Source organism: Protopterus annectens, chromosome 5.part0, assembly GCF_019279795.1.
Source record: "Protopterus annectens isolate FY-2018-M chromosome 5.part0, PAN1.0, whole genome shotgun sequence".
NCBI lineage: Eukaryota > Metazoa > Chordata > Ceratodontiformes > Protopteridae > Protopterus > Protopterus annectens.
Genome location: NC_056735.1, coordinates 166,649,384 through 166,662,366, shown reverse-complemented (window position 1 = coordinate 166,662,366; position 12,983 = coordinate 166,649,384). Strand labels below are relative to the sequence as shown.

General features: G+C 41.5%; 1 protein-coding gene across 1 annotated transcript in view; it reads left to right on the top strand.

The window, feature by feature from the left end:
* Positions 1-12,983, top strand: part of CXADR (CXADR Ig-like cell adhesion molecule) — a gene marked incomplete in the record, with an annotated part of 696,415 nt that overhangs the window by 499,306 nt on the left and 184,126 nt on the right. The window contains 1 exon segment of the mRNA XM_044072195.1: positions 10,939-11,061. Coding sequence (XP_043928130.1) covers positions 10,939-11,061 — 123 coding nt within the window.

Genomic DNA, 12,983 nt, shown 5'->3' with positions numbered 1-12,983 from the left:
AAGCTAAAGTATTAGATGCTCCATTACAGCATGATGTTTTGTTTGGTGTTAAAGCAGAAGAGGTGTTAAAGAAAATGGAGGACAAAGCTAAATCTATGCAAATGGTCAAAGATTTCTTACAGGTACAGCCACCAAGATTTAGCAGACACTGGCCTACAAAAACTTGGTCCTTTCCAGTGTCAGGCCACAAAGGGGCAGATACAGACGCCCTAGAGGCAGATCCCAGCCCCAAGGTTCGTACAGGTCTAAACAATGGGGTGCTTCTACCTCCAAAACTGGAGAAGACAAATTACAGCCATACAGGAAACAGTCACAATGACTTCCCCTTGCCTGTGCCAAGCACTTATCTTCTGGCAGCACCTTTAGGGGGGAAAACTAGCACTTTTTTCACAAAATTGACACATAACCCAGGACAAATGGGTCTTAAACAGTGTCACAAGGCTACAAGTTTCATTTCCATACCCTGCCAAGGACAAACGGTTGGCCAGACCTGCCAAAACATCAGTGGGCAGAGGCACAAAAACAGGTTTCATCCCTCATGGACATGAGGGCCATTCAAGTACCAGAGCAAGAGCAGGGACAAGGATTCTATTCAAGACTGTTCTTGGTACCCAGAAAGGACAAAGCCTGGAGACCAGTACTGGACCTATCCATTCTAAACACATATCTGAATATTTCAAAATGTTGACTCTACAGCAGCTTCTGCCCATGCTGGGCAAGAAGGCTTGGCTTGTGACTTTAGATTTAAGAGGCATACCTACATGTCCCAATCAGACAAACATGCAGAAGATACCTCAGATTCAAAGCTGGCTCAATGCATTACCAATTCTCTGCACTGCCCTTTGGCTTATCTACTGCGCCCAGGGTCTTCACAAAGTGCCTGGCACCAGTAATTGCATACTGCAGACAGAGGAATACAAATATATCCGTACTTGGACGACTGCCTCATTCAAGCAGAGAACAAGGACATTCTACTACAGCATCTGGCGTTTGTAAAAAGATTACTACCATGCCTAGGGTACACAGTCAACAAACAAAAATCAAAACTAGTACCCTCTCAAGAGATAATATTCCTGGGTGCAAGCTTAAATACAACTGCCCAGATGGCTCATCTCACACCAGACAAGCAAAGGCAACTGACTACCTATTTCAAACTGTTGGCAACAAAGGCCCAGTTATCTGCAAGAAAAATTCTGCAGGCTTTGGGCTTCATGGCATCCTGCATTCTACTAATTCCATATGCAAGACTGCATATGAGGAAACTTCAGTGGTACCTAAAAAGTGTTTGGACTCAAATTGCCACAGCCTGGAAACAGTTGCTCTCATACCCTGCCTGCAACAGGAATTTCGATGGTGGGTGAACGCCTGTCACCAGAACAAGGGACAGCCATTCACTCTACCCCCAGCCACACAGACATTAACAACGAATGCATCGGATTATGCCTGGGGAGCCCACATGGAAGGAAGATGTATTCAGGGCACATGGTCCACAAACCAAATGCATCTACATATCAATCAAAAAGAGATGCTGGCTGTGCAAAATGTCCTGACAACCTTCAAGGACCTACTTCATCCGGGACAGCTACTGATTAAAGACAGACAATACCACGGTCATGTGGTATATAAACAAGCAGGGAGGCACTCATTCTTACCCCCTTTGCAGACTAGCCATGACTTTGTGGGACAGCATTGACTTACCAGGTACATCTGCAGGCTCAATTCCTGCCAGGAAAGATAAATACTCTGGCAGACGAACTAAGCAGAAACCTCATGAATCCCCATGAGTGGAAATTGGATCCTCAAGTCTTCAGCATGGTAACAAGGAAATGGGGATGCCCGGACATGGATCTGTTTGCCTCCCCTCACAACTGCCAACTAAAGAGATTCTGTACAAGGACTTATCACAGCCAAGCATGGAAAGTGGATGCCCTATCTTTCAGCTGGAAAAACTTAACAGTATATGCCTTTCCTCCTCTGCTTCTCCTCCCCAAAAGGTCAGACAGGAGAAGCCAAAAATTATGCTGATTGCCCCAGACTGGCCACGCCAGTACTGGTATCCAATCCTAAGGAACTTGGCTTGATGCACAGCCTGGACCTTACCTCACCTGCCTCATCTACTGTCCCAGCAGAACAATCAGATCCTGCACAGCCAACTCAAGACCTTAAATCTGGCAGCATGGTGGATAATGTAGTCCTACAAAACACAACCCTCTCTAAAGCAGTGATGGATGTCATTTTGGAGGCCAGGAGGCCTAGTACAAGAAAATCCTATGCTGGAAAATGGAAGGGATTCCGTGCTTGGAACCAGGCACATGGAATTGACACAGCTGTTCCAAATATTCCTCAGATTTTGCAATACTTGACTGAGATGCTGGACAAAAGCCTATCCTTTTCATCTATAAAAATTCATGCCTCTGCCATTTCGGCTCATTACAACACAGAGCCACCAATCTTTTCTCATCCTTTATTAAGGCAGTACCTCAGAGGGGCCAAAAATTTAAGGCCTCCAAGGAGATCACCAATACCTGCATGGGACCTTAGTTATGTCTTGGAAAAACTCACCCTGCCTCCTTTTGAGCCAGCCGCTACAGCTGATATAAAGTTTTTATCTTGGAAAACAGCTCTGCTCCTTGCAATACCTTTTGCAAGACGAGTATCAAAGCTACAGGCACTCATAACTGTGGAACCTTTTATCATTTTTTTATCCAGACAGTGTTTCTCTGAGGACAAACCCTACATTTATGTCTATGGTAGTGTTCAGTGTGGCCCTTAACCAAACTATTCATCTGCCAACCTTTTATCCAAACCCACAGAATAAGGGGGAGAGAATTCTGCATTCTTTGGACTTACACAGACAGCTACGCTTCTATTTTAACAGAACCAAAGCTTTCAGAAAGACGGAGCAACTACTAGTGGCATATGCTGCAGGATCACAAGGAAAGGCTATCTCAAAGCAGACAATTTCAAAGTGGATAGGCCACTGCATTCATTTCTGCTATTCACAACATGGCAAGCCAGTACCTAAGGGCATTAGGCCACATTAAACCAGAGCAGCAACCTCTTCAGCAGCCTTCCTCAGGGGAGGACCAACTAAAGACATTTTAGAGGCTGCTACTTGGAGTTGAGTGCACACCTTCACAAAGCACTATCACTTACCACTCTACTCTAAATCCAGGGCAGGCTTTGCCACTGCAGTTCTGCAGGGGCCTAATAGCCGCTCCTAATGCTATTTAGCTCCAGCCTCCTAACCTTGGCTTTGGGATTCAACCCAATTGTAATGACTGCAACAGTGAAACACTAAGAACGTACTACAGTTGTGTACACTTACCATAAATGTAGATGTTCGAGTGTATTCACTGTTGCAGTCCAGGTTACCCACCCGCCATCCCCCATTTCTTTGCTGGAACTTATCTGTACTTCTCTATTTTATACAACCTATGTGGTGTATTTGCTTGTAGATGACGGCAAAATATATACTTTGGTGCATACATGCTTTATTGACATATTTTTAGCCTACCCTTTTGGGGGCACCTGATATCTGGGGCAAGAAAAACTGTAGAAAATGGTGTCTGCTCTATCTTTTATACCCCTGGCGCACTGACGTCATGGAAGAGGTAACAGCAGCCGACGCCGGACCTAGACTTTGGAATTCAGGCCGACTGAAGGTAGCCTGCCAGCAGTATAACACAATTGTAATGAATGCAACAGTGAATACACTCTAACATGTACATTTATGGTAAGTGTACACAACTGTACTTTCCTTTGGTTTGCTGTAGTTGTGCAGCACTTTGTAATAAAGTACTGCTGATTGGTCTGTAATCTTCATTTTGAACGGATTGGTATCACTTTGTAGACTTTGGGTGTCTATCTGTTTGCAGCAGTTTTTCTGGACCTGACTCTGAGGAGAATTGCCTTTATATGGACAGGCAGTCTTCTGCTCATTTTTCCAAGAGGACCCGTATGGTCATAGCCTTAGCTTCCTCGAAGATGCATCATAGGGCCCATGGTCTGTCTGTTCTGCACCTATTGGGCCAGAGGACACTGTCTTAACAGTTGTTTGTAAACCTGAGGGATGTGGGTGTTACAGAAGATTTGGTACCAGTGGCTGTAGAGTCACCAGGTAATCACAGGTCACTTTATATGCAGAGCTGTTGACAGTGGGCTTTAAGTTGGTGGATGTCTTCACTACTTTTGTCATGAGTCTGTGAACTCTCTCCTGCTGAAAAACTTGTAATGGATCCTGATGGAGTACTCCACTGCTGGAGTGTAAAACCACCACCCCCCTCTCAGCTTTTCCACGGTGCAAAGAAAGTGGACCTTTTGAGGGACGGCTGTACATGAACGTGATGATATATAAGCAGTATTTATGGTCTTAAATGCCCCGAGTGAGAAATGAGACTAATACCGATCCTGTTGAGGTGAGAAGTATTCCTTGGTGTGCTGTTTAAACTGTTTAAACAGACTGGGGTGACACCTGTTTTGTAGCCAGATCCCCCCCCCCCCCCAATGGAGAAGAATTGTAACAGTGGGTCACAGGCATGGGCATCACTTTATAGCCACTTGCAACCATGAATAGGTGAAGAGGCAGACTCGTTGAACCACATTAACCATCATTCCTTGGAGCTAAAGACTTAAGTAATTTTTAACCAAACATTTCTGATAAGTTGATATTTCCTATACATCAATATGATTTAGGGTTAGTTGGTTTCAAGGGATAGTTTAGAGCTAGATTAAGAATCGTGTACGTATCACAAGCAGAAAGCTATGATTCAAAATGAAAAGGGATGATGAAGTAGGGGGGAATTCAAGAAATAAGGAGAGTAAGTGGGATTTTGGATGCAGATCCTTAGAGAATGTCATATAGAATATTATATTCATAAGTAGCAGAAAGTATTCTAAGAACTAATCCAACATAGGAATGGAGAAAGGAGATTCTGCAGATGGGGATGACTGCATTTAGGGATATAGACACTAGTCAAGATGGGGATGGAATTTACCGGAGGAAACGGGCAGAGGAATCAAGGAATTGGGAACAAATAATTAGGAAAAGGTAATTTATTTTACATTTGTTTATTGGGCAAGTCAGACTGGGCATGGATCCCATTTTCAGTTGAGGCCCGGGGAGAAAAGCTCCACAAAGATTAGTACAGCAAATACAGTAAATACAAGCAATACACATGTACAGTACAGAGTCAGAAAGTTAATAGGGTATAGTTTCAATGCCAAGAAAGGGGCGAAAAGTAAATGTACTATTTTTTTTAAACACTACACTAGTAATTTAAGTTTACACTGTGTAACAACATGTAACATTTTTACATTTGATATCCAGGACCATAGCCTTTGGTTAAATGCATGATTTCCCTTTAAGTTTGCAAAGAGGAAATGATGTATGCCTTGCGTTATTTAAATGCAGCTTAAGCTCTCTTTAGCTTGTCTGATGAAGTTCCTGTATTGTTTTAAACTTGGGACGAAAGCGCTTACAAGCTTTCACTACTGTTTTGAATAAAACGTTTGCCTGCAACTGGTGTAAGCTATCTTTTTGGATTCATTGGTTTGTTTACCTTTTTGCTGTTTGTGTAAATGTACTGTAAAGGAGCACAGTGTGCTACAATAAACAATACAGTTAAAAGGACATTTTGTTCAGTCATTCAGTTACATTTATCAGTGGCTAGTACAGTAAACACGCATTGATTACGAGTATAGAACGGAGTTGTTGCAAGCTTTCATAGAGGGTTGAAGTATATGATCTAATTAAGTGAGGCGATGTAATAGAATGGGAAGAGGCCAAGAAGACATTTGGACTACAGGCTAGAAACTGCCTATACTCTGATATTAATCCCTGATAGGATGCCCCTATCCCTGTCAGTTTTGCTTCCCTAAGCAAAACACATGTACTGGTAGCGTTTTTAAAGGAATTTTTAACAGAAGTTGCTATTAAAGGGATAATTAGGGCATGTAAAATATTGCACAATAATAGGAATTGGTCAGTAGAGGTTAGAAAAGATTGGAAAGAGACTGGATAAGTAACTCGCAAAGAAACAACGGGAAGACATACAGTTGGTATAAAAAGTGTACACACCCCTGTTAAAATGCCAGGTTTTTATGATGTAAAAAAATGAGACCACAATAAATAATTTCAAAGCTTTTTCCACCTTTAATGTGACCTATAATCTGTACAATTTAATTGAAAAACAAATCTGTTTTGGGGGAAATATAAAAAAATAAATGTACAATAAGTTGTTTGCATAAGTGTGCACACCCTTAAACTAATACTTTGTTGAAGCACCTTTTGATTTAATTACAGCATTCAGCCTTCTTTGGTAGGAGTCTATCAACATGGCACATCTTGACTTGCCAATATTTGGCCACTCTTCCTTGCAAAAGCGCTCCAAATCTGTCAGATTGCGAAGGGCATGTCTTGTGCACAGTCCTCTTCAGGTCACCCTACAGATGTCTGGGCTCTGGCTGGGCCATTCCAAAACTTTAATTTTCTTCTGGTGAAGACATTTTTGTTTTTGGATGTATGCTTGGGGTCATTGTCATGTTGAAAGGTGAAATTCCTCTTCATCTTCAACTTTCTAGCAGACGCCTGAAGTTTTTGGGCCAAAAATTACTGGTATTTGGAACTGTTCATAATTCCCTCCACCTTAACTAAAGCCCCAGTTCCAGTTGAAGAAAATCAACCCCAAAGTATGATGCTTCACCCATGGGGGGTGGTCTTTTGGTGATGTGAAGTGTTTTTGTGGAAAACGTATCTTTTGGAATTGTGGCAAAAAAGTACAACCTTGGTGTCACCAGACCATAACACATTTTCCCACATATGTTTGGGAGACTTGATGTATTGTTTTGCAAATTTTAGCAGGGCCTGGATGCTTTTCTGTGTAAGAAAAGGCTTCTGTCTTGCAACCCTACCCCATAGGTCAGACATATGGAGAATACAGGAGATTGTTGTCACATGTAGTACACAACCAGTACTTGCCAGAAATTCCTGCAGCTCCTTCACTGTTGTTGTAGGTCTCTTGGCAGCCTCCCAGACCAGTTTTTGTCTTGTCTTTTTATCAGTTTTGGAGGGACGTCCAGTTCTTTGCAACATCACTGTTCTCATATTTTCTCCACTTTTTGATGACTGTCTTCACTGTGTTCAATGGTATAGCCAATGCTGTGGAAATTGTTTTGTACCCTTCTGTGATGCCTTTCAAGAATGCGGTCCGTCTGATGTTTTGTAAGCTCTCTGTGAACCATGGCTTTTGCTGTAGCAGGCAACTGAGTGTATGTCAGGAAAAGCCTACTGGTACAGCTGAACTTTATTTGGGGTTAATCAAAGTCTGTTTAATTGATGGCAGGTGTGTACCCAAGAAGACTGAATGTTGTAATTAAAGCAAAAGGTGCTTCAACAAAGTATTAGTTTAAGAGTGTGCACACATCCAAGCAGCTTATTGTACGTTTTTTATTTTTTATATATTTTCCTTAACAGATTTGTTTTTCAATTGAATTGTACAGGTTATAGGTCACATTAAAGGTGGAAAAAGTTTTGAAATGATTTATTGTGGTCTCATTTTTTTATATCAGAAACATGACATTTTAACAGGGGTGTGTACACTTATAGCCACTTTATGTGTGGTTCTGAAATATGCGAAAAAAAGTCTAGAAGATTTAGATTTTTTGGAAGTGTTTTTCTAGGTATATATGACATCTGCGGTGGTGCAGCGGTAGCATTGTTGCCTCACAGCAAGAGGTTCTCCCATTCGATTCTCGGCTGGAGTGCGGGGAGTGCCTTCTGTGTGGAGTCTGCATGTCCTCCCCGTGGTTGGGTGGGCGTTCGAAAGACATGCGTAAATGGGTGTACCTTTGAAGGTTGAATGTCGAGCTGGCACCTTGGCGTTCGTCAAACTCTACTGCCAGTCATTAGCGGACCGGAGGTCCGCTGTGGCGACCCCTAACCGGGAAAAGCCGAAAGACAACAACATCATTTATACCCCAAGCAGACTCCAAAGAATTTTTAGTGCACTGTGGTCCTGCTGGTCAAGCAGTGTGTGAATTCTGGCTCTGGAGTCTCTGGCAAAGCAGGAAACTGCCCCATTTCAGGGAAAGAATCTGTCTTAGGCTGGGACAGCTGCCTTGAATCTTGGTTCAACTCCATAGTTGGACTCCTTACTGCTGCTTTAACTGGGATCTGGAATCTTGGAGCTGACAAACTACCAGGAAGCAGCGTATTAGCTGGTCACTTTGCTGAGTGCAAGAGATTGTCCTAGATGGAGAGAAGTCCCCGTTAAATTTCAGTCATGAATGTGGCCTTGAGCTGCATACATTTATGAATTTCCACAGTTGCAGTGCATATTTCAGACATTTGCAGATATCATTATGATACAGAGGGGCAGAACAGTCCTTCAAAACGATTATGCATATTCACCCTCTTTTTGAAAAATCATGTCCTCATTAGGACATTACCTTCATTACTAACAGGCTTGCTACATTGATGGGCAGATTTTTGACCAGAAACTAGCCTGGCTAAGAAGTTCCTCAGATTCCCCTCCCCTCTTCTGAGGAACTCATGACTTCTTAAGACTTGTATCAAGAGTGTTGCTTTACTTGTAAGTTTAATCACAAATACACACTAATAAAACAAAGAGTAGGAAAAGTATGCCAGACCCAAGGCAACCATGTTTATTTAGTGCTTTTGTCCTCAAATTTTCCAGGACTTCATTAGAAATTTTTAATTCACATCTTATGCACTTAAATAAGCACACAAATTAAAACCCCCTCCCTTCCAATTAACATCGTTATAGTAACCAGCTTATTCCACAACTATAAAACATAATACATTTAAAACCATGTTTATTTCAGTTTTATAAGAAATATATTGTGTAGTACCTAACTTTTACACACTTTTATAAAAACAACAAAGCATACCAATATATTCCTCTTGCTAACTTGTTTTTAGACAGCATATCCGTCCTGTGGTTGAATTTTCATTTCTCTGTGCCAGTTGTATAATTTAGTATATTCTTTGCTCCCATACCTTCCACTTTCTGTTTTAGGGTTGCACTAGCTAAATGAGATGAGGTTGAGCTGATGGATGCTGGGTGTAAGCATATTCTGATAGACTAATATGGAATGCTGTGGCATGTGCTGGCAGAGGGTGCATTCACTTCTGAGAATAACAAAAAATTACCAAACTGGGGCTGACAGAAGTTAAGTTCTAATAGTTTAGTGCTGTGGAAGCCTTCCTGATAAACCAGATGAAGTGGAATACATTCTGGATTTCAGGAGGTACAGTCTCTCTAATAGAGGAAGCAATTAATAAGAATTGATGCACCTTAACTTTTAGTAAAGGTGCAGTGATCTTCTAAATGTTTGTCAGCATTATAAAAGTTGCTCACTTGCTTGTTTTGCACGTTTTCTTTTATTTCATAGCAGGTAAAGACTTTCCTAAGTATCACAGTGCATTTATGCAAACAGAGTAATGGTGTGGTATGTTCTCTTTTGAAAGATATGCATTTGCTAGGAAGTATTGCAAATGCCTACCTTTTGCAGATTGACTAAGCAAGTTACCTTCTGTGATAAACTTGAAGAACAGCAATGAGATTTTATTAAATGCTCAACTTCTCTGTTCTTTTTCTCCCTATTTATTGTCCCTGCTATGAATAAAAATAATACAGCAGTTAAAATATTGTAAATCTACTGTTTCCCTCTTCAAACTGACATCACCACGACTGTCCTAAAAGCCCACCCATGCTGTGATGTCACAGCTCCCTGGTCCTTCCCATACAGAAAAAGGCTAGAAAACAAAACTGTACATGAGTCAAGTCTGCTGCTGTGAGCTTTCAGTCACAGCAAGTAACAGCTCAAATTACCCTTAGCACTTTGACACCTAGGGAAGTTAGGTGTGAAGGGGGATGGGAGACTAGTCAAAGTAGTACAAGTCAGGTTTCACAAAAGACTGCAGTTTAGCCATTCTAAAAACAAGCCACAGTAAAAAGCACTTTGAAAGTCTGTTCTGTGGCATTTGCACGGTTTGTATTTTAAGTAGTCATTGAATGGCACGAAATGTTACTTAAAACTAACTGACTGAAAGGCAGCAGTGTATGCATGTGAAATCAATGCAGTGACAGGAGCTTGAGAAAGAAAGAGGCCTGTGTGATGTAATTTTTTTACAGACAAGCACTGTGTTGTGGGATAGCTAGAGGCAGCCTAAACAATCAGAATTACTTTGATGCCAGACCCAATGTGGTCAGACTCCAAAATTACATACAAAAATATTTAAAAATCTGTAAATAGTCCCAGAGTGGTGGTAAAATGTAGGAAACGCCAAACCATGATGAAATAAACATGAGCCTGTGGGTGCGGTTCTCCTTTCAGCTACAGAATCATTTTTCCTTGATAGCTGTTTTTGTGCTCCTTTGCATGGGTGGGGTGCTCTGAATACTCGCCATGTGAATTGCCACCATACCTTTCATACTTGCAGAGTAATTGCTTTGTCCTGATGGTTTATTTACTGTCCCACACATTGTGCCCATCACGTTTCATTTTCTCTAGTAGCTGACAATTTTCTGTTAATCCTGCGGAGTACTGTAAACACACTGTATTTTAATCATTCTGTTAGTTGTCTTGGATGGGGTTATTTCTACCCGAGTGAATTTTGAAACTTGAAAATGATGGTTGCCACTGTATTGAGAGCACTTGAGAGTCTGAGGACATATTGCATTGCCAGAGCAGTTCTTTGGGTTAAGCACTGAATGCTACAAGTACCGCTATTTAAAATGGTCAGAATTTTATTTGTCCATCCCTATGACAGATCAGCTGCACAGTGTGATTATTGACATGTAAAGTACTGAATCCAGTGTACCATGAGTGTGTGTGCTTGTCATTTGATGGTTTCATTATTTGCATTTCTGGTTTGAAAATAGCCAGCTAAGATTTGTTTTGTGTTATTTACAGATTCAACATCTGGAACACTTTCTATGAAAAATGTGTCAACAGACTTCTCAGGAATCTACCGTTGCAGAGTATCCAACAAAGTTGGATCAGATGAGTGCATTGTCAACTTTTCTGCCACTGAGCGTAAGTTTGAATAGATGCCTCTTAATTTGTGTTTCTTGGATCAGAGTTTCCCTGTAATTTTCATGTTGGAACAACTTAATTTATTAATACCTTTTGTTTTGCCTGATGCAGCTTGTCAAAAGTATTTGATTAAAATTGGAGGAGGGGGCTTTTTGTACTGGTGTAGCTTTCTAATTCAGCCAGCAGATAGCACATTTTATTTATTCAGACCTTTGACCTTTGGATGTTGCTGATGTCAGGACAGTTGAGAAACCTTTAGAAGCTTTAGTACCTCTAGCCACTTGTTACCTACTGTGTAGATGTATTAACTTCATATAGAGCCACTGTCACAGTTAATTGGATCTTCCCACCGTGTGTTTTTCCCAGCTGTAGTGTCTACTATTTGTGCCTTTTGTCCTTATCAAGACCAGTGTTGGTCTTCTGCTAGCATTCTAGTCTGTATGCGAGGCACTTGTATGTATTCACCTTTACTAGAAACCTTCCTTATTTCCTTTTTCCTGTTGGTGCTTTACTCTGGTACTTGTACAGGAAGTAGTTTCATCTGCATAGTTGCTTATCCTTGACTATAGTTTTCCTTTAATATTGTTCTGAATTAAGATCTGTAAAGACTAGGCACTGTAATTGTAGTAAACAGTTGCCCTTCTGACTAGTTACTTTACTGAATGCAACTGTTGCTTAGATTTTATCTTTTAGTTTCTCCTTTCCATATAAAAAGTGCAGAACTCTGTCTCATGTGAAACACAAGAAAAAAGGATGAGGTGGTGAAGTTTGTTGAAACAGTAGAAGACCTGAAAATTTTACATCCAGTTTCAACTGTGGATGTTCTTCGTGTTTCACTGTTGCTGTCATCACATTTGGGTCTGCTTGCAGTAGCCCTCAGTCAGCCTGATTATCAAAGTCTTGGGTCCTGCATCGGTTGCTGTCTCATCTTCCATGATGTCAGGTAGTCGGGGGTATAGAGCATGCAGCCGACGCCATTACATCAGTCTTTCTTGCTCTGCGTTGCCCAAAGCAGTTCGCAAGTGCCGGTCGGCCGACTCCTGAAATTTTCATTTTAGAGTTTCAGAACGGAAGTCTTCAACTAAAGCTAAGTACCCCGTTGGGGAAACTTTTTCTTGCTCTTAATCGATGTCAGTAAAAGTCAATAATTGTATTTCTTGTGGAAAGCAAATACTCAACTATTTTCATTTGTACTGTATTCCTTGCCTAGGCGCTGACCACAACGTACCTCGCTGCCTGTTTTGTGCCTTATTTAAACAACGAACTAGTAGTCGTTGGTATATTTACGCCTCTAAATATTTTGGTACTCAGTTCCGTTATCCCGATATGTCTTCGGTAAGCCACCCGACTACTGACATTCCAAAAAACCGCAAAGATAAAGACCGAGACAGGCCACCTAGGTCCAAAGCTGCTGACGACTCTTCTAAGCTAGTCACCAGTTCGCTGGTACTCAGTGAGGCGCTTTCGCAGCCCCTGATACCCACTACTTCAGATTCGCAGGCCTCTACTGAGACACATTCAGAGTCTGGTATGCCACAAGATGCTTCAACTGTGGAACCTGTGGATGCCTCTACCTTGGATGGGTCTGTAGCCGCTGAGCAGGCACCGGCTCCTGAGGGTGTATTCAGACCTACTGACTTGCATATTAAACCAACGCCATCTTCTTCTTTAAGGCGTAAAACTCTATCTATGCCTAGAAAACCGACGCCCAGACCTCATGGTCAGGCCTCTATGCCTAAAAATCAAATAAGAATGGCTGAAGACCTTATTACTTTAATCAGCAACCTCCCCCCTCTGAGACCTAGGACTAAATTTGCTTATGATACTTTTGATCAGGATTCTGAAATTTCTGTTTCCTCTGATGACCAGGATTTACCCTTATCTACCTATGATGATTCTGATGCAGAGGACTCTATTCCCTC